The sequence below is a fragment of the Mytilus galloprovincialis genome, chromosome 11 (assembly GCF_965363235.1).
Source record: "Mytilus galloprovincialis chromosome 11, xbMytGall1.hap1.1, whole genome shotgun sequence".
Classification (NCBI taxonomy): domain Eukaryota; kingdom Metazoa; phylum Mollusca; class Bivalvia; order Mytilida; family Mytilidae; genus Mytilus; species Mytilus galloprovincialis.
In genome coordinates, this window is record NC_134848.1 from 70,861,834 (window position 1) to 70,885,815 (window position 23,982).

The following is a 23,982-nucleotide window of genomic DNA, read 5'->3' on the forward strand; positions in this document are numbered from 1 at the left end:
CGTGAAGCTAAATATTAAGGGCTTACTCATTGAGAGGAACAAAATCCTATTCCTTTAATTTCGAAACAGGACTAGCTTAACCGTAACATGTACATATTACATTTACATCATCGTATGAGGTTGGTTGAGTTTTACAGTTTCTCAGGCTCCGACAGCAACTTCATCATCGGTGACAAAATCTTTAACGTGTCAAATATTCTGAAAAAGATCATGCAAGCGTTCATTTTCGTGTCGACTTTTTGTTTTAATTTGCCCTTCGTGTGTGTTTGGTGCCATCGAGTGACCGTCTGTATGCACCGTACTTGCTTGAGCTGCTGACACAGTTCGTGGTCATCTTTGCACAAAATTCGAAGTGTCATATTCGTATGACCATCTGGTGTCAATTTGGGGACAGTGTGTCGCCGGCATTAAAGATTATTCGTATTTATAAAATCGTTTAATGGTGTTTTTGTATCTACATAGATCAATGCTATATACTAACGTTTGTAAATATTTATCATTATACACGATCACATAACATTTTATCTTGGTAACAGGATGACTTAAAATCTATTTTCATGAATTATTCTTAATAATTATATGTTACATTCAAGACTATCAGTTTAGATAGGGATCAGACAATATGGTGAAATTATAATCGCAACTGTTCCCTATAATCACACAAAATAGCTGCATTTGTCCTGGTTTGACAAAATACCATCAAGGAAACAAAATCAAATTACAAAAGGTATTTTTATACGGTATGATATTTCAGTTATTATTTTGTATGGTTGTTATGTTTTCTACCGAAATTTTACACTTAAATTAGTTCCCTTTCTTTACAGATTATTTAAAAATAATTACTGACCGGTTTAAAAAGGGAGGCTTATTCAAATTTCACATGAATAGTTTAGCTTATATTTGTGCCTTTTTCATTTGAGAAGAATACTATAAATCTCCAATAAATCATTTATGATTATACATTTAACCCTTCCAAATTTCCAATAGAAAAATGTATACATATTTAGTTATATTGAATCTTTGTTATGCATGCACTCAACATTTTTCATAAAAATCTGTTTAATATTTGTTTTTCGTTCATTTTTTGTACATGAAGTACGCCGTCAGTTTTCTCGTTTGAATTGTTTTATATATGTCTTTCCCGGGCCTTTCAGAACTGACTAGGTCCGAGAACACAGTTATTTCGTAGTGCATTTCTTTAAGATAATAAATGAAAATTAGAAAAAACACCTGCGCTTTCTCTATAATATTTTTACAGTGTGTTGTACTACTTTTGAACAAATTATCAAAATGATAGTCAATCTCATTAGCTCTAACTCAAAATATAGACAATTTTATGTTAAGAGGACTTGAAATCTTTCGACAGCTTCCGAAATTCTTATATGCTGGACCAAATCACTACTTTACATGACACAATTTCATAATTTTATTCCCTACTATCTATTTGAGGCTTAAAACATAAAGAAATAAATTTGGAGGGATATAAAAAAAAATGGCAAGTAACACACTGTCCACACTAGGGACTATATTGATGGACGACAACAAAAATCAAGGGACAAAAAAAAATATTCCCGGACCACTATGCGGTATGGGCTTTGCTCGTCGTTGAATGTCGTTCGGTGATTTATAGTTGTTAATTTCTGTGTCATTTGGTATCTTGTGATGGTAAAATATTTTCTATTTGTTATTCCAAGATAATAAGCGTGATATTTTCGTTTTCATTGTTATAGGAAATTCAACAATGTGTGTACTTGACTAAAAGAAGATTAATAAGATAAACAAGAAATAATTGAAGCTGAGGCCTTATGTCAAGTTTAATTATTTCATTTTCCCCTAAAACTTGTTTATTGTTTTCTTAAAGACAGCAAATGTGAATTCCATATCGAAATGTCATACTATTGGTTTGTTCTGATGTGTTTTGATATTTATTGATGTTATTTTAACTCATTGATTAGTTATTTTTCTTTTATGTTTATTTTTTTAATAAAGATTATAATGTGAAAGCATGCTTTCTTAATGAGGCAAAAGTCTTGACGAGGAAACAACTAGAAGACTTAGTGCTCGAAGTAAATTATCCTCAAAGTGTCATTCGATAATTGCCGGAGATGAGGTGCATGTCTCGTAGTTTTAACGTGATTTGAATTAAAAATGTAATGCGCTTTGTAACTCACATAAAACGTTAACAAGCTAAACGGTACATCGTTTGCTTTGATAACTAATATTGGAAATCATTTCGAGAGTAAGTCATTGAATGACATGCATATTCTAGAACGCATACATTTAATATGTTTTTAGTTGATTTAGCTTCGCACGAGTAACGTTTGTCGCTTCAAAGACTGTCATTTACATTGAAAGGTGTATCTACATGGTATATCCCGCATATAATTGCTTGCCCTAAGAAACATTGCATCAGTAATATAGTCAGGATTATCTGAGGATTTCAACATTATCCACAGATTAACGTTTTTATTTATTTTGTTCCTTGAAGGCTTCTCTTGTTACAAATGATATGTGTTTAGCAGAGGTCACAGAGACCTACATTTCATTAAGCTTTTGTTCTAGATCGTCTGCCTGATTGTATCCTCCGGATGAAGTATAATAACAAAAAAAACTTTTGTAAATATTTAAAAAAAAAAAAAAAAGGGACATGAGAACTTTTAACCGAAGGACCATGTGAACAAGTACAGATGATCAACGTATGAACTTGAATATAACCGTTGGACTATATTCTCTGGGCTTATATGATAGACACAAACAAATATGGTAGCGATTACATGTAAATAGTTTAATGTTCAACCTAGACTAAGTCCTTTATATTGGTATATGAACATACAAATCAATGCTCTTCCGTTTATATTTAGCTTAAGAAGATGCATTTATTGTCTACAGATTTATTTTCATATATAAACAAAGTAACGTAATAGCAAAATGCACAGGTCACTGGACATTAAACATCCTACAGTATAATCCATGCTCTAGGTGGGCATCCGATGTGGGTGTGTAGGATGTATAACTACGCATTCACATCCGATCGAATTGGGCAAGTTAAATCCGATGCCTTGTGTAGGAAGAGTGCCATGTTGTCTACACGTTAGTGAACCCTTGCAAATAACTGAACTGGTATAGACAAATGTCATACCTGTGTGTAATTCTAAAGTAATCACTCAATTTTCATTGTCGGTGAAATGCCTGATCTTTATCTTGGTTGACCAACTAAATAGTCCTTATCTTTATGATTTATTGTCAATTGTTTTTATATGCATGACATATTAACCATTGGACGCTAGCACACAATAAGCAGTAAATAATTCTTTTATTTAAAAAAAAACAAAAAAAAAAACGATATATTAAAAGGATGTAAACAACTTTATCCTACCTCCTATAGATTTATGGGATGTGGCTGGTTATTGAAACTACACGTGGTGACTATATATATTTGATATAGTGTTCTACAAAATGTAGGGGTTAGTTATCACATATATGGTTAGTAATGTCCCTTTCAACACATAGAGAAAATCTGAAAGGTTTCAACAGACGAAGACATTGATAATGAAACATTGAAATTTAAAACGGTTATCGTTGGTTATGTTTTTGTTTAGACAAATGGAAGCAGGCTCTTAAAACTAAGTATTGAAGACTTAATCACTTTGATAGGTCACTAGTCTTAATAACACAAGTAAGATAAATTCGTTAAACGGTGCGCCAATGACCTAACTCGATATATTAGGACAGTTTATTCCATATACACCGTATTAGTTCACTATCACACTATATAACTGATAGTATATGAATACACTCATGGCGATCGACTGGCCGTGGCAAAAAGTTACAGATCTTACCCAGTGATGTCACTATAGTCATAAAGCCGTTTTACTCTGATACCCGGTAGTATGTTTTGGAATGTTCGGCAATAGACGAAAGTAAACAAACACTTTTAACGCATAAATCAATAAATAGACCTAATATTTTAATATTTTTTTTTATAAAAAGCAACCAGTCTGAGCTAAAAGATTATACGAACGAATATTGAATGTCCTGAATAACCTCTTTATGTGTCAATTTTACATTTGTATTAATATCATATACTTATTTATTTGTATATTAGTACCATTTTACGTTGACTTATTTATACATCCGAGGTCACCAATCAATCAATCAATCAATCAATCAATCAATCAATCAAACAATCAAATAGTTACAATACTGTCTTTCAAGGGACAATCAAATCAAGACATTTTATTGAAAAAAAAAATAAAATTAAAAGTAGCCTTTAGAAAAAGATAAAAATTACATGGGAAAATTGTATCGTAAAAATTCATGGGAAAATTGTATCGTAACAGACACATATAGTAAAACTGTAACGTCACGATTTATTTTTAATCTTGTAATATGAATACAAGGTAGCACTTCACTTTTAGAATTTCAATAAACCAGGCAGAATATCTCCTTCCTGCTTCATATCACTTTTTACTGATGTAACAAAAAGAAAGATGTAATAGTATATACAAATTATAAACAGTGTTAAATGTTCATTTGAAATTTTAAATAAAACTTTTTTTTATCACAATGGATATGTATCTGACATGACCTTGACGTGACCTTCACACGGTTGATGTCACAACTTGCTTTAAGTAAATGACATTGGACTACTATTAAATGCAAAATGATAAACTATAAATTATAAATCTGATAAATAGTACAATACAAAATTTCAGATTTGACTTTAATGTCGGACCGAAAATACTTATTTTAGGGTGTTAATTGATAATCCAGTATCATGTGACAAGGTATTTATACAAAACTTTGCATATTTAATTAAAATGTTATATCTTTATTACAGTGTGGTAATTATTGTTAACGGCCCACCATGATTTATATGAGGGTCTAGTTTAGGGGTGGTCTTCTTTACAGTATATACATGTACATATTTTATGAAACTTTTAGATCTTTTTCGCGATTCTAGATGTTTTTGGTAATTATTCTCCATTCTGTATATTTATTTTCGTTGTTCTTTGATTTTTCAGTCCTTTATAGTGCTTTTTTGTCCATTTTCTGTCTTCCTGCAAACCCCATACAGAACCTCTTATATCAACTATCTTGCTCTAATTTTATATTCAGGGGCTAATAATACCTTTAGCGAACAGAAAAAAAACTTTCTCCATGATATGCTTTTATTTGAATTTTGTTCGATGAAGTTCAAGAGTTTCGGCTAAACGTTTACAATTACCTTATATGGTCACAATCAAGTACTGTAAAACTGTAAAAGGGATTGCAAAAACTTTTCTCTGACAAAGACTATTTGTTGTATGAAAATGTTTGTCTTTCTATGCGATGTATTTTCCATCTTCGACATATATTTTTTGAATATTATACGTGATACAGTATCGTTGGACTTGTAGATTTATACTAAAATGCGATAACTGACATTCTACCATCACATGTTGAAGTCATTCCTTCGTAAGTTTTCCGGACGCTATCACTAGTTGGTTGACCGTTATTAAATATAAAAAAGAAGATATAGTAAGATTGCAAATTAGACAACTCTCCACAAGAGACCAGGTGACACAGAAATTTACAACTATAATAGGTCACCGTACGTCCTCCAACAAGCCCATACCGCTTAGTCATCTATATAAGGCCCCGAAATGACAAATGTAAAACTATTCAAACCAACGTTAGAAAAATAACGGCCTAATTTATATATATTCTATAGAAAAAAAAAACAAATATGTAACACATCAATAAACGACAAACCACTGAATTACAGGCTTCTGACCTGGGACAGGTACATACATCCAGAATATACAGAATTATTCAAACATGTAAACGGGATCCCAAACCTCCACTAAACCGGGACAGTGGTGTAACAGTGCAATATAAGAGATAAGTAAAAAAAGTCAGTTCAAAAAGGCTTAACTCATCAGATGGATACAAATAGAAATACATCTAACAAAAACACAGAGTGGACGTGGTCGGGTACTTGTATATTCCAACAAGTACAGATCTGAGAGTACTCACAATAATTGACAGCTCGTTCAAAGCCACAAACAACTAATTAAAAATTCATGCATCTAAGACTATATTATTAATCAGAACACATCCAACATCCAATGGATTTAGTAGAGACGTCATAAACAGTTAGAGAAAACATGAATATCCGTTTCACAGATAATTACGGACATGTTCCTAATGTCGTAACTACAATCCCTTACCCTTTTCCCGAATATCTCCTACCGAATTAGACTTAAAACCGGGTATTTTATAACATGAGCAACACGACGGGTGCCACATGTGGAGTAGGATCTGCCTACCCTGCCATAGCACCTGAGATCACCCGCATGTTTAGCCTGGATTCGTGTTGCTCAGTCTTTAGTCTTCTATGTTGTGTTTTGTGTACTATTGTTTGTATATAATTGGTATTTTTCCTTGTTTATCCATGGCGTTGTCTGTTCATTGTTAACATATATGTGAGTTTAAATGTGTCTCTGATATCTTTCGCCCCTTATTAGTAATAACCTATACATGCAAGGGTGCCGGACTTTCTTGTCAATTGACTATCATACTCCATAAAGGCCATCACAGTACAATGAATTTAATTGTATGACAATCCCAATACAGGGTTTTACATAATAATTTTGAAACATCTATAATTTCTGAATAGATGAAAACGGAAACATGTAATAATTGAAATTCTACCATCACCGACTTATCAAACATAACTTCTTGTATATACGTTAGAGTGATCAGCATCGGATTGACTGTCATAGTACAGGGCTTTCATATCAATAAACAAAATTCTATCAACTCTAATTATATAAAAATAAAGAAATATAAAAAATGAATATTCTACCATCAACCAATGACTTAGTAGATATATGTAAGGATGTTCACCATCGAACTTAATTCTCTGTCCATTAACAATTGAATTAAATGATTTACATGGGAATATTAAAAAATATATCGACTATTAATATATGAAAATAAAAAACTGCAATAATTGACAACCAACCACTAACGACTAAGTTATAAGTGATTATTCCATATATTTATTTTCTTTCAGATATAATGCAGTATTCTGTAGAAGCAACGCACATGTCAGTCCGCCTTGTTGTGACGGAATTATGCGTAAATAAAAAATACTGTAATTTAATAACCGATTGAAATATAAGCTATGTATTATACGGCGAGCAGAGATTTACATAACCAATTATATTTCTCTATATTGAGGAGGTAGAGAAGATTGTTTTAATTGACAGTATACTATGGTAACGAAGGTTTATTGGAAACAATGATAACATATACACTGGATTATGAATACTGAGACTCAGGGACAAGAATACATTCAATTTACATTAGTTAGTCTCCTAATTCTAAAGTCTAAGACTTTTTATCGCACGCGTTAGAAGACTTGTATGTTATTGAAGACTACAGATATACATTCAATTTACATTATTCTTAAGTAAGAATTCTGTGGAAGCAACGCACATGTTAGTTCGCCTTGTTGTGACGAAATTAGGAGTAAATAAAAAAAAATACTGTAATACATTCAATTTACAATATTTGTTCTCCTAATTCTAAAGTTTAACTTTTTATCGATAGTGTTAGAAGTTAGACTTTGTAGACTGTGTTAGAAGACTTGTAAGTCATTGAAGACTACATTGTAGAATTTGGATTGTTCTTCTTATTCTAAAGTTTGACTTTTTATCAACTGTATTAGAACAGACTTTTTTATTCTAAAGTTAGCCTTATATCGACTATCATGTTAGAAGACTTGTAAGTCATTGTTGAATTTGGCGTAAAATTGACTGTGGAGTTAGTGAGTACGATTTGATAGTAGTTAACGTTACCATGTGCTTTATACTTTGTAGTAGTGTTCTGTTTGTAATATTTAGGATTTGTGGAGGTACAGTTTGTCATCAAAATGAGGTAAGTAATTGTTAGAATAAAAAAGGTTTAAATTAAGTATTTATTTATTTATTTTAAACCCTTTTTTCAAAATTAATGTTACTTATGATTTATAAGTCCTTTTCAGTCATATTGCTCTTCAACTGCTTCTTCGGTCATATACATTCGTAACTTTCAAATATTGGGCTTTGGGCATCCTTATGAATGTTAATCATGAAAAGCTTTGTTTCCAGTTGTAAACAACTTGTTTGATACCTCTCTTGTGAACTACCAGTCCCACTCGGCATTCCTCGGGTGACTCCGCTTCTCTTCTTCTACGGAATCGGCCGAGTTGTGACGATTACAACCGTTCCCCTAGGGTATCATCAGCTACTAATAGACTAGCAGTCAGTACTACCAGTCCCCTAGGGTATCATCAGCTTAGATTAGTAGTCAGTACTTTGTTGACTTGATACCTCTGCTTGTAAACTACCAGTCCCCTAGGGTATCATCAGCTTAGACTAGTAGTCCCCTTTGGTATCATCAGCTTAGACTAGTAGTCCCCTAGGGTATCATCAGCTTAGACCACCAGTCCCCTAGGGTATCATCAGCTTAGACTACCAGTCAGTACTTTGTTGACTTGATTCATAACAAATATTTCTAAAATTGTCCAATTACAAATTTTAAAACTATAAAAAAAATCTAAGGTTTAAACAACTTCGTGCAAAGCTGACCGTATTTTGTTAGAGTTCTTTTTCGGTTCGGACATATAGCTTTTCAACTGTAACGGTTCTTAAAACATCCAAGGCTTTAAAATGTCGACTTTGAGTGTTCATGTTGAAGGTAAATACAAAAAAGCGTTTTGCGACGCATGAACTTTATGAAGTTCTGGTTGCATTCATTTTTATTATGCTTTATATTTCTTTCTATTATTTTTCTTTTAATCCAATTTATATAAAATGTGTTGTTTTATTTACTTTTTTTATTATTTCTCCTTCAATTTGTAAATCGTTTATTTATTCTGTTTCAGCCATGTGATTATTTATATCTTTATATTTTTGTTCAACTTTTTATTATATAATTGGTGTTAAGAAAATGTAAACATTATTAAATATCGACTTAATTCTTGTTGAATACAAAAAGCATGTAAAAAAACCTAAGTGCTTTTATCGACATTGTTAATTAAGTGTAAGAGTTCTAATTGTAAATTACTACGGTAAAACTAATATGATAAATATAACGACATAAAGTTCTAAAAATGGGATTTGGAAATATTCAACATAGATGTTGACGATCCATGTATTTATTGTTAAATAAACGGAATGATCACAAATTAACGGAATATTTCAATCGTTATATTTTGCTACATGGGTGAGTGAGTGTGTCGTTCACGAGGAGGGACATGATCATTAGGGTAAGTCTTAATACTACATGCTGGCTACAACAAGATAGGATATCAAAGAATTAGATAAATAACCGGAAGCTATTTAGCAGTGGGAATGTTTTTATAAACATGTTACTTTTTATCAGTATGATACTACTGTAACGAGATTGTCATTATCAGGAGAACACAATTCCTCTAAATAGTTGTCTGATCCTAGATTGATAACAGGTATAGGGAAATATGTCGAATTAGATAATCTTGCATTCATAAAACAATACAACTCCACCCAAAACGGTAATCATCAACCATTTATTTGATAACTCCAGGTCACCGTACGGCCTTCAAAAACACTGGCTTTATAGTAATTCTGAAGTAGAAAAGTTTTTAGTTTTTCCTAATATTTTTTTTCTAAAGCACTGGCTTGAAAGAAATTCTGAAAGATAAATGTTAATAACAAAATCTTTTTAGAAAACATGCACTTCTGTGTACTGAACATCAGATATTGATTCGACGAAATGAATTATTTCTTTTTGAGAAAAGTCTTTAGGATCGCCGATCAAATAAATGATATATACATTCTACCACTGTATCGATTGTGATACATGTACTATTATTTATCCACTCGATACAGTTGAATTTTCAAATTAAAAAGCGAGGCTCGCCTATTCGAAATTTAACTGTGGAGAGTGGATTAATATTGTATTGCACAAGTTTAGGTGGCGAAGAACTTTTATCAAACGCACTCGTTGATTAAATAAAAATAATCAATAGGTCGGGAAAAGGATAAGTTGTTTAACAATTAGAGAAATATGCATATACAATCACTTATTATTGTTGTGATACGACAATTATCAATAACAATAATAAAGTTTTTTATAACATGAAGATAAACATTCCCATTCCCCCTTAGTTAATTATCTGTAAACATGAGGTTATATTCTTTTCGATAGCTGTTATCTAAGGGACCAATACACAACTATTTTTCATTATTTTTTTTATTTTATTTATTTCATTTTTGTCCGTTCATGCTCCTTCTTCCTTAAGGTGGTACCCAACACCTTCAATAAAACTAATTCGACTCGTTTAATTTTCATAAAACTTTGATAAAAATATTTACTTTGACCCTTTGACAAAAATGTAAAAAGTTCAAAAAATTTTAACCAACCAATTTTTCATAAAAATTACACTTGTTATATAGCAGTTTGACAAACACTCATTTTGATCATTGAGAAGCTTAATATTTCCTAAACAAAACAACGAAATTAAAACGTTTAGCTGATTTTAAAGAGTTATCTCCCTGTAGTGTTAGGTACAGCTGTACCACCTTAATTCCGGTATTACCAAGATCTTTTAACAATCCCAAACATGCATGAAATATTTTCCACTGGACGTTTAAGAACCAATCAATAAATAAACGAAATATTTTTTTTATTATTTGTTCTTATTTTAACAGTTTAACACTTTTAAATTACAATTTAGCACCACCTTGTTGGTCTTGTCATAGTGCATGTATCTTAAGGTTTCATGGATATTTTATTTTGAAAAGTTAATGTTAGATTTTGGTATTTAGATACGGCTTTTAGAACAAGAGTGGGGTGGGGTGTGGTGGGGGTTAGGGACTTGTTTCGGTTTCATGGATATATTAAAAATACGGTGACACGTCCGGTTGATTTGGGACGTTAACTATTATATCCCACTCACAGCGGACCGCTAGGTTGGCATTTGCAAAATCAAATTTCTGCCCTACATAATAATTCTTATTTTTTAGCGACAGTAAAAAAAAATAATCTGGTTATGCATTCCGGTCGTACCAATTTATATACCTATATACTTATACATTGATACATTGTATAGTTTATCTCTAAATAATGCTCGTCCTGATATGAAATATTTGCCACTGAAAGCAAATTACCAACGACTAATTAATTAATGTTTTAATTTGTGAATCTGCCATACAATAACAGATTGAGTGTTCAATATAATAAGAATTGCAACATTTCATCTAAATTCTTCATATGAACATTTGATGAATCCTATACGATGTATAGTCTACCTACGTTTTAAATTGATTATTGGTGTTTTACGCCACTGTTAGCACTATTTGCTTTATTATGGCTTCTAGTAAGTGTTCCGCAATTGATTGTTTTGTCCATAGACAGAAATCAAACAAAACAGTTGAAATTATTGGAACTGGTAAAACAAAGGGAAAAACAGGATCAAGTCCGTCCTTGTTTCATACGTTCGTCCGTCAAAGGAAAATGAAGTAATTACATGTATCTTATAAGGAACAAAATATAAAAGTTTGCCTGCTTAAATTTGGGAGCAAGCTTCATTTGAGTATAATATATTCCGTGATGCGTTTTAAAAATCACCGTTAATTAGGGATATTATAAATAGTTTTACAGATTTTCTGACGAATTTACGTTTTGCACTTCTTATTTAGTTACCATTTTTTTTAAATCGCATTTAACATGAAAATTATCATTTTAGCTACAGACTTCCGATATGACGAAATCCTTACAGTATGAGAATGAAATGATTCAAAAAGCAAGAGAAAAGTGCAATGTTAGTATCCTGTCTGCCTCCGTTAGAAATGGTAAGTTATAACCTGACATAAGTATTGTTTTTCTAATTGATAGAAATTAGAAAAAGTACAATGGATTCGATAATACTATGTTGTATAAAACATAGAAAAATATACCATGCAAAAAAGGATAACAGACATCACAAAAATACGGAAAAAATAGCATAAATACAAACAAAAATCTGGTTAACGTGTATACAGCAGACAGTCGGGATAAACTAACTTGATGCATAGACAAAAAGGGGCTAAATACATTGCATGTACAAACTTCCATGTGAAAACTTGAGAGTCAATTTGGTACGATTGTTTTAGGTATTCGAATAAAATCTGTAGACTTATCTGTAAATTTACCAATTGTCATATTCCCTATCGTGTCATTTTTAGTGTAGTTTCGAATCGCGCTCAGCAACCAACAATCAATCAATCAATCGTATTGCGATAATCGCCTGCATTGTTATTGCCTCTTGCTCTCTCGATACACGAGGTCTTGGTCCATTTGGAATGTCTGAGATATATAGGATTGAGATACCAGAATAACATTCTTATTTGACGTTTGACTGCTCGTGTTATATTCCTAAAGTGGCATCGTATGGCAACTTATTAGCCGCTTATCACATTGACACACCGGAACTAGTTCCATTTGAAATAAATGCAATTCCATCAGTATTTTTTTCAAATTCTAAATGGATTCATGAAATTTGTATATTGTTAAACCTCTTTTGATTCTAATTAACTAATGTGAGAGTAACCTTCAATTAAGATTGTTGTATAAGTTTAAAAGTCCCATACACGCAACTCTTGCGTGTAGGTTGCGGTACGATGTCTTAGATTTAAGTGGTAATATGTAACATTTAGTTCACAAATGTAACGTTATAGAAAAAAAGACACGTGCCATACCTCAAGTTCATATCACTTAATGATAGACACTTAAATAAAATCCATATAAAGATGCAATTAATGACAAATATTGCATAACAGAATTTTGCAAACAAGCATTTTCAAGCTATTAAAATTTAGATTACCGAAATTTAACGATAAAAGAACGACAACCTTTAAAGTTTAATGTGAATGCCGCAATTATTCGAAATGCATTCTATAGGGTACCGGTGGTGTTTCATATTTTATTTCTTGAAGACTTTACAAACTAGAAAACAATGGGTAGCAGTTCCTGTTACTTAAAATGTCAGCGTTGTTAAAAACGGCCAAAAAGGCAGTTTATTTTTCCCGCTTTATGGGAAAATTGTTTTGTCATCGTCTCCTTCGAACATAAATTGAATATATTTTCTACACTTAGGGAGCTACCATTTGATTTTTATGGGGAGGGGGGGGGGGGGGGGGGGGGGGGGGGGGGGGCTAGGATGAAATTTGAAAAAAATAGGCAGGACAGGAGTTTTGAGTTTAAAAAAAAGGCAGGATGAGACACTTGCAAAAAAAAAGTCAGGACGACAATTTAGGTAAAAAAAGTCAGGATAAACTAAAAAAAAAAGGCAGGACCGAACAGAGATTACAGCTAAAAAAAAATGCAGGACAAAATTTTTCATCCTAGCCCCCCCCCCCCCCCCCCCCCCCCCCATAAAAACAAATGGTAGCTCCCTTAGAAGAAAAGAATTAAATTTTTCTATCTTTAAAACCTTGATGAATAAGCTTTCGATTAAGTATAATGTCAACCCCTGTATCATTGAATCAGAAGCCGCACCATATTATATTCTGAGTACCATTTGGGAGATAAAAAGCTAAAATGTAAAAATGTTATTGCGCACTTGTAAGGAAAGTCCCATTTCAAACGGTAAACACCAAAAGCACAGTAACATCAAACGAATGGAAAACAACTGTCATCGCAAGTGCAACCATTAATGTGACCTCACCCTATTCAGTAATCGTAGCTTTTTTTTTCAAGAATCAATTCACCAAAGTAAATTCAACTGTTTAAGTTGCTCTTTTGATTTACCTTGTTAAAAAATATCTATGCATTTTATTCTTCTATTTCTGTCCAAAAAATTATATTGTTAAAAACCTTGTATGCAGTTTTGATGTTTGCAATGTTTCTTTTACTCAAACCTTTTGATTAAGACGAATTGTAGAGTAAACTTTAGGATTCAAAGTTATATGATTTTAATGTCTTGCTTCTTATTATATTGTATTCTCTTTTTTTTTAAATTATTTTTATTATATAGTGTTTGTTATTTTTATATTTTGGCATTAAGAACTACACTTTCATGAGTTGTTTTTTTATTTTAAATATTCAAAAGAAGTAAACTATGACCCTGTTTTTTTTATATACTTCATCTTTTCAATACATATTAAAAAATGGAAAATATTCTGAGTGAAAAATCTAGACATCGTTTAAATTATATCTCTTTTTTTTCAAATGATGAAGCATATACTTTCTCAAAAAAATTAGATCAAATATGCATTGATTTGTAAATAATGGGCGTATCTCATATGCATGATCAGTTAACGGAAATGCCAACACTTTTTAAGATTGCAAGTTCAAGTTCATACGATTTTTAAATATTTTTTTGCCATGGTTTTTAATGTTATAAGGATATTGTAAACCGTAAATCACAGAACATAATTTAATAGAAAGTGTCTTTTATTAACCTATTTAAGGTCTTTCCTCTCCGCGAGGAAAGACCTTATTGTTTTTCTCCTGTTTTTTTTTTTTTTTTCATCCAGCATTTCTTTGACATGGCCTCCCCTCGTTTCTATTGGAGTTATCAAGACCAAATATGGACCATCGGTAGACCTCATCATGAAGTATTACCAGATGAGGCTGTGTAGGATTTCATCATCCCCTTTAGAAGTTATCTCCCTTTTATTGGTTTTTTTCGACATGGCCCCCCCTCGTTGTTTTTGAAGATATCATGACCTTATTTGGACAACAGTTAGATCTCATCATGATGTGTTACCATATGAGGCTGCTAAGGATTTCATTATTCCCTATGAGAGTTACGTCCCCTATAAGCAATTTCTTTCTTTTACATTTTTCTCAAAAAGTATTCAAGATAGAATTGATTTGAAAACGGCAACATGTACAAGACCAGATGGCAATGATAATGAACATATACAATCATTTTGTTGTTAACCCTTATAAGGAGTTATTTCCCTTGAAAAAATATACCCAATTTTTGAAAAATTGTATCTCGAGAACCTGAAGTCGTAAAGACTTGGGACCTACACCAATAATCTTACGTTCATGTGACCTTTAATTTGCACCCAAGGTCAAAGGTCACCAAGTGCAAAAAAAAATTACGCTGCAATTTCAAGCTTGCATATTAAGAAAACGATAAGAGTTTGCTGCATACTTACAGCGTATAAAATGTTCCTCTCGATGAGCTCTACATTTTATACACTGAGCTCAAAATAGTCCGACTGTCTGTTCAAAAAGTACGACGGGATGATTCTTAAAAGTATAGTATTGTGTGTATATCTTTTTAAAGGTAACAGATGTCAACCTACTATAAACTGCAAAGATGATCAGTAATTCAAGACCTTCAATTTGAGGTCAATGTCAGGTCATGATGAAATTTCACCTTGACCTTCACATTATACTATGACCTTGACCTTGTGATATTTGAAAGGTCAAGTGGTCCTGAGTTGAATGGTGATAGTCCCATATCTCTACGACTTCCGGTTCTGAAGTTTGGTATTGCATCATATATTTGATGATTAATTGTGACCTTGGTGAACTTTGAAATTGTCCAAATTCTTTTTCTATGATGTTGTCCTTTAACTGTAGATCATTTACCCTTTAACAGATTTGAGATATCTATTGTCGTTTTAGAGATAATCCAGTTTGAAATTTTGCGAGCGGCGGCATGTATTTCTGAATCAACAACAGCTTACCACTTAAAATGTTTAGAAATTGAAGAGGTTAATATAGTTATATGTTTGACCAAATACCAAAAATATTCCATGGAAAAAAACGCCAAAAATTCAATTTGAAATTTTCAAGTTTTGCATTGACTTTGTAAGTTTCATAACTTCTATTTATATAGTTGATATTGCATCATTTTTTGCACTTTGTCAAATGGGGTCATCTGATATATCAAATTGAAGGTCTAAATGTACTCTACTTAAAAATGAAATTTTTAAACCCCCTTTTCATCCCAGGGGGACGGGTGGGGTCATTTAGTGCAAACATTCAAATTTCTCAGATGGTAAGGTGTCGCATATCAAATGAAAGAACATAAAGCGTACATTTCAAATTTCTAATTGACGTCTCCCAAAAATGGGTTGGATGTGGTCATTGAGTGCAAAAAATAAATGTTCTTTTAAGGTAGGGTTGTTGTATATCAAATGAAAGGTCATGATGTGTACATTTGAAATATCAAATTCCCGACCTCCAAAAATTTGTTGGATAGAGTTATTAAGTGCAAAAATCAAACTTTCAAGAACATGGTGTTGTCGCATATCAAACGAAAGCTCATCTACTCTGTTCCATATATCATAATTCCGATCTCAAAAATGTAGACGGATGAGGTCATTAAGTGTAAAAAGCGAAAAGTTTCAGAAGGTGTGCTTGTCGTATATCAAACGAAAGGTCGTACAAAGTACAATACGAAAACATCACTTTTACAGGAAAGACCTTTCAATTGTTTTACAAACAATTGAGATACTAGTTTGTGTTTCGTTTTTTATATGTTCTAGAAGACTGTTTTAATTGAACTATTTGAGATGTTCTACTGCCTGGCCTACCATTAATCAGTAACACAGTTAATTATATGTGACACAGTTATTAGAAAAGAATGATAATCTTTAATTGCATATCAAGAGTGTAATTGCTTTCTCGGTTGGAGGAAAAAAAAATAATTACTGATTTTTTTCCTACGTTAGAAAAAGTATTTCGAGAATCACGACTTGTTAATTTATCAGTTTTATGACTATTTTCTTAAGTTTAAAGAAGTTAAATAAATGCTACTGTTTTTATGAGCCATAAAGCAAAATGAAATTGCATTCGAATGTGAAAGTGGTACATCAAAATTTATTTTATTTATCTATATCAGCATATTAAACCCTGATAACGTCATTTTCGCATATAAAATGGTACAAGATATCAGCATATTAAATCCCGGAAAAGCTTCTGATCTCTCTCCAACAAAACAGTTCATGTTATCTTTGCTTTGATAATCTTATTGTGTCTCCCGCTCGTATGATTTATTAGCGTTACAATCAGACTAGACATTTACTGTCTTTGTCTTATCATTCATCGATTACTATTATTACTTTCCAAAGGTTTTTCAAGAATTTGTAGATTAAAGTACAAAAATGATCTTACTGCATTGACATATCAATGAGATGATCGAAGCTAGAAACAGTAATTAAAAAATCAAAACAATATGTGGGTGACGACAGGTGTTTTTAAAGGATGTTGTTCGTTTACCTCGGACTCGGGTACTGTTTTGTTATCATTTTAAAAACTACCCAATGGCTATATTAACAATTACTTCTCATATTTTGTTGAAAACTTTAAATATGAGTGTTTTTTGTTTTGATGTAAATGGTTTTTACTGTTTACATGTATATATGTTTGCGCAATTTGGTGATGTTTTCCGATTTCCCATTATTAACATTAGCGTATTGCGTACCGACTTTTAATTCCGGTATCTATGTTGAGTTGATATACAACCACTGGATTGATGACACCTCTGATGGAGAGTTTCTACCCGACGGTATCATCAGCTAAGGAGTAAGCATGTGTTGACATGAAATATAATTGATATCAATGTGATCATAAGTGTAAATAAATTGTAAACAACATTTTTTTGTCTTAATACTTATACTATTTTAACCAATGAATAGATTACCTAAGGCCGTTAGTTTTCTCGTTTGAATTGTTTTACATTGTCTTATCGGGGCCTATTATAGCTGACTTATGCGGTATGGGCTTTGCTCATTGTTGAAGGCCGTACGGTGACCTACAGTTGTTAATGTCTGTTTCATTTTGGTCTTTTGTGGATAGATGTGTCTCATTGGCAATCATACCACATCTTCTTTTTTTTATACCTAAGCTGTTTTTGGCAAAACTGATCGGAATTTTTCAATGCTCTTGAAATTCGTGCTTTGTTTTTTTTTTGCCTTTTAAACTTTTTTGTTCGGGCGTTATTGATCAGTCTTTTATTTCATGACGAATTGACAATACAATAACCAATCGACGAATAAATCGTTAATATTCACACTTGTGGCGGAGTTACACTGTAACATTGTTTGCAAGCAAACAACAACTCCCACTATCATATGACAGTCTTATTGTAGCACAACACTAGAACACAACAGTACACAAGGGATTTACTCATAAAATGAGCACGTAACATAAACAACATGGAACACCATAAAATTCACACAAACAAATATGTACCGATATAACCGTACTCGAAGTTACTTAACTCTAGATATAAGACTAAATACCAATCAGTACACACCTAACGGATTAAAGTAAATACGTCATTATTAATCTTAGGAATGCATGACAATTTGCAATTTCAAATAAAACAATCCATAGTATGTAGTATCATGGGTATTGATACCTGTCTGGTAAAACATATTTGGTCATGTTTTAATCATTTATTGGCACAATTATAGTACCGATTAAAATAATATTAACTATTATCGTAATATAGCGTTGAATTGATTTCCTTAAGCCCCAGTCCCACTAGACCACGATCGCACCACGATCACCGCGATCTAAATTAAATTCAGATCGTGGTGAGGTCGCGGTATGAGCAGCATGAAAATGCAAATTTTCGTTGCTGTCACGATGCTACTACGTCCTCATTACTCTTAAGCTTCTACAACGATCCCGCTACGATTATAAAACGTTCTCATCGCGTTTATTCTGCGACCTTACTACGCTTATCAAGATCTTTCTACGCTCATCACGTTCTCATTACGACCATACCACGAGTTATCCGATTGCAACACGATCTTACCAAGCTTCTACTGCGATTATAGCACGTTCTTACCACGATTACACTACGTACAAACCGCGATCTTACTACGTTCTCAGCAATAACGTCAACATCGTTTTCCATATCAATACAGTATCATTCCTTTAGTTCTATTTCTGATTAATACGTAGATTTCTCGAAACAAATACAGTCATGCCACCAAAATCTACTAGAACACGTGGGCATGGTGTTAGGGTTGATGTAGAGGCAGATGGAGCTCTGATAGTAACGAATCTTGATTAAGTAGAGATGTCGGACCGACCAATCCGACCTAAATTACAACCTATTGCTGGTCCATAAAGCTGAAATGACGATATTTTAGTAAACGATAGCAGATATGAAACAGATGTGTGAATAGATATAGGAAGATGTGGTATGAGTGCCAATGAGACAACTCTCAATCCAAGTAACAAATTTTAAAAGTAACAATTATAGGTCAAGATACGACCTTCAACACGGAGCCTTGGCTTACACCGAACAGCAAGATATAAAAGGCCCAAAAAATTACTAGTGTAAAACCATTCAAACGGGAAACCCAACGGTCTAATCTATATAAAAACAAGAAGCATGGTTGAGCCGTTAGAGAAAATGGACACGAAGTCCCAATTACATACAGACAAACAAAACCTGGAGAGAATTAATATATTTTATGGGAAAATAACAATGAGAATAATGATCGTAGTATGAACGTAGTCAGGTCGTAAGAAGAGCGTGATGAGGACGGCAAAGGTGTGTTTGTCTCGTACCATGGTCGTGAACAGCGTGGTATAGTCGTAGTGGAAGCGTAGTTTGGTCGCGGTGAGAACGTGATGATCGTAGTGAGGTCGTAATAACGTCGCAATGAGATCGTTGCGCAGTTCTCCGAATAGAATCACGCTCTCACTGCGATGGTACAGCGACCTTTGCGATCTTACTACGATCTTAGTGCGCTCTCACTACGCTTCTACTACGACCTGATTTCGCCACGACCGCACCATAATTGTTTTGAACATGTTCAAAGTTTGCCACGTTCATCGCGATCTTGAAGACCTCACCACGACCACGATACGACCTTACTGCGATCTTCACGATCGTACTACGATTATCAAAATTTGCAATTCCTTGACTCTATTAGCGATTATGGTCTTGGGAAACGATGATAGCCCGTTGGAAAAGGACGATACATGGCTGACCTGCGTTAAAAAGAGAGAGTAATATCTCTTGCACGTAAAAGTTACCATTAGCGGCATTCAGCTGTCGCCTGCTCTATTGTCCGGTTGTTGTCTCTTTGACACATTCACCATTTCAATTCTCAAATTTACCCTTGAAGATTTTATAAAAACTTGTTTCCCAGTCCAATATAAATAAATATGTTTAAACTAAACTACTGCTCACTGTACGAACTTCACGAATGAATACAATCCATACTACAAAATGTATGTAATCAGTTTAAAAATAAACAATCAAGCAACATGACCAAATGATTCAGCACTCAACCTTCCCCTAACCCGCATTAGTAGTGAAACAGAACAACAGTAACTTTACGGACTATATTTCCATACAAATTTGGATGCCATATCCCTGTTTATTTCACCGATAAACACACCTAAAAATGCCATTGTGTAATATATTTAGCTCCAGTATCTCAATCGTTTTTTTAAGTCGTTGAAACTAAACCTATACGAGAAAATGAAAATTTAAACATGTATCCCTTTTTATCTTGTCATTGTAAATTATTTGTTCTAATGACTAAATAATACGACCGACTGCTGATATACAATATAGTATTTTACCCTAGCTTCGTATGTCCGAAAGTAAACAATGGTGCATTTGTATTCATCAAATTAAAAATACTTTAGGGAACCAGCTTAAGTGGGTGGCCAACACATTATACTATCAAATACTTACCGTGTAATTTTCAATTCTCAGTGTGTAATTTTCAATTCTCAGTGTGTGTTTTTCATTTTTGTAATCTCAGTGCGTCTTTATGAAATCTCAGTGTGTAATTTTTAATTCTCAGTGTGTAATTTTTAATTCTCAGTGTGTAATTTTTAATTCTCAGTGTGTGTTTTGAAGTTTTTAAATCTCAGTGTGTTTTTTTGTAATTCTCAGTGTGTAAATTTCTCGAAAAATGGTTTAAACATAGTTTTGACGAGAACGGCTTGCCATAACATTTACAAATCAACACTATTCCGCTCGTACACAAGTCGCCTGTTAGATTAACCATGGAAGTATTTTTATTGACAATATGATACTTCCATGAATTAACAAAACGACATATAGTATTGAACGATAACTTGGTATTTTTTTCTTTATTTCATAGATAGCTACTGTAATCAAGTATTTGATGGGATGATGTGTTGGCCACCCACTGAAGCTGGTTCCCTAAGTATACAGCCTTGCCCAAGTTATATGTACAGTTTACTACCAGACGGTAAGTGTTTGATGGTATAATGTGTTGTCCACCCACTGAAACTGGTTCCCTAAGTAAACAGTCATGCCCAAGTTATATGTACAGTTTACTACCAACGGTAAGTGTTTGATGGTATAATGTGTTGGTCACCCATTGAAGCTGGTTCCTTAAGTATACAGACTTGCCCAAGTTATATGTACAGTTTACTACCAAACGGTAAGTATTTGATAGTATAATGTGTTGGCCACCCACTTAAGCTGGTTCCCTAAATATACAGCCATGCACAAGTTATATGTACAGTTTACTACCAAACGGTGAGCTGTTCATGGTGATTATCAACAATTTTATTGTTAGATTTGACAGAAACATATATACCGCCCCATTAGAAAACTATTTCCTAGAAGTCAGGACTAATTACTCTAGAAAATTCATGCAGGTATAATAAGTACACCTTACTTGAACTACATTTGTTTTGACGTTCATTGCTTTAATACTTCAACTATATGTATGCACCTAAACTGTTGGATTTAGGTAAAAATACATAAAAGTCAAAACCAAAGTTCCAAGTATTGTCTGTTCATTATAAAGCAATTTGTATACAATGCATATGCACCTATGATAAGTTTCTGTATACTTTGTTGTCTTTAACTCAAAGCAAACATAATGCAGATTAATTCGTTTTGATTATTTATGTTGTTCAAAAAGTAATCATTTAATTGAGGGATTTCGATATTGTATTTACCTACATTGAAATTGATGTATTATATTCAGTGAACATTAACCTTTCCTACTAATTAGGATAGTTTATGTTTTTGTTGGATATTGGTAATGACTTCAGAGGAAAATGTTTAATCTCCAATGCATTTTTTTGTTTTCTTCTGCTTCAATGTTTGTTTTTATATACCAACTCTAACATTATGACTTATGATAATGTACTAATGTTAATAAAAGCCATGCTACATAGAAAGTAAAGATTATCAGGCTTTTCTCACTTTGAAGTTGCAGTAAAAGTTGTATTAATACGGAATGACTTACATCAATTTAACAAAAACGATCTGCATCTGGTTATATTATCTTAAATACAAGCAAATTAGAACTGACAGTGGCAGATTTAATATTTCGCACTTCACGTGTGTGGAGTCAGAAAAAAGAAAGTTGCGCACCTCAATGCTGGTACGAAGTCAAGCATAGGAGCGTTGTTCTCCTTTCTTTTTGGTGGTTGATATCGTCCAGCATTTGATTGTGTAAGGTGTTCGGGGTCACTTGGAGTTCTGTATTTGTTTTTAAACCCTCTAGTACAATTTGATCCAATACATTTAGAAATCACTTTGAACTAATAAGCTCCAGGTGGTTACATGTAACAGCTACCCTACTAGAAGATACATTTGTACATTTAGAAACCATGCAAAGGCATGATTACCTACTTGGCTTTGGTTGCACTTTTTTGTCCTTTTGGGTTTATAGCTTTCCATATTTTTTTTATAAGCTTTGAATTTTCAAATAGTTTGGCCTCGAGCATCACTGAAGAGATCTTAATTGTCGAAATGCATATCTGGTGCAGAAAATTGGTACCGTTTATGATATTAAAAACCAGATTTACGATACATCACATTAAAGAATTGTACAACAAATAGTTTATAAGCAAATTTGATGACTTTGGTTTCAATATGCGGTGCATTCTTATACAAATTTTGTAATAAACCAAGGTTTGGCAGTAGATATGCCTTTGTTTGATATAGTGCAGGATTCCATTGCATAATTTTATTTACATCAATTACACTCCTTAATGAAATTATGACATTTTAATATCTTTCTTCATAAAAATATGCTTTTTAAGTCATTTTTCACAATAAATAATCATTATTTTGAGTATTTTATTATATATCAGACAGTTAATAGAGATAGATTATAACAAAGGATTTATATATCCTGTAAAAGATATAAATATATATTTATATATTGAATTCTGCTGACTTGCATACAATAAAATGAATGAACTAAAGATAACTAAGGTTTTGTTGTTATAATATGAAAATGAGAGAGAAGTTACCTACAGGGCAATCAAAAGTAAGGACTGACAGACAACAGCACCGTGGATAAATGTACAAATAGGGAAAATATATTTCAACATATTATGAAACTGTTGAGCAACAGTAACTCAACATACACTGGGGATAAACTTGTCTAATCTGTCATCTCATGCAGTCCTTTATTCAACAAGTACCAAATTGATGATAAGAAATTTGTTTTGTCGCAATTGGTAAAAATAAATTTAAACTCCCATTACAGCAAGTTGAAAATATCCTTGGTACATGTAATCTGTAATTCAGTAACATTTTACTACCTGTACGGAACAACCAAATTGAAAGCAAAATGGTGTTCGTAAAATTGTGGAGAATGTGAACGAGACAACAACCCAACCATAGAACAGAAAGCAGGCAAATGTCACCAATAAATCTTCAATACAGCGAGCAAATTCCGCAGATAGTGGCGGGCTTCAGCTGGCCCCTTCCCAAAAATGTGTCATGTTTTTGTACATAAATTATGCCGTTAGTTTTCTCGTTTGAATTGTTTTACATTGTTATTTCGGGGCCTTTTATAACTGACTATGAGGTATGGACTTTGCTCATTGTTGACGGCCGTACGGTGACCTATAGATGTTAATTTTTGTGTCATTTTGGTCTCTTTTGTCTCATTGGAAATTATACCACATCTTCATTTTTAAATGTTATGAATATTTCTGTTTAACCATTCAATACTACCCTGTGATTGGAGATCTATTGATTCCCTG

General features: G+C 32.8%; 1 protein-coding gene across 5 annotated transcripts in view; it reads left to right on the forward strand.

Annotated features, from left to right (window-relative positions):
• LOC143052734 (parathyroid hormone/parathyroid hormone-related peptide receptor-like) overlaps window positions 1-23,982 on the forward strand; it is a 77,137-nt gene that overhangs the window by 15,652 nt on the left and 37,503 nt on the right. For 3 of the 5 annotated variants that reach the window (XM_076225837.1, XM_076225840.1, XM_076225838.1), the window contains exons 2-4: window positions 7,061-7,926; window positions 11,759-11,864; window positions 21,102-21,212. In XM_076225837.1, coding sequence (XP_076081952.1) covers window positions 7,849-7,926; window positions 11,759-11,864; window positions 21,102-21,212 — 295 coding nt within the window. In that variant the 5' untranslated portion in view covers window positions 7,061-7,848. Of the gene's footprint in view, window positions 1-7,060; window positions 7,927-11,758; window positions 11,865-21,101; window positions 21,213-21,351; window positions 21,408-23,982 lie in introns of those variants that run through there. The other 2 variants (XM_076225841.1, XM_076225842.1) reach the window with 2 other exon arrangements.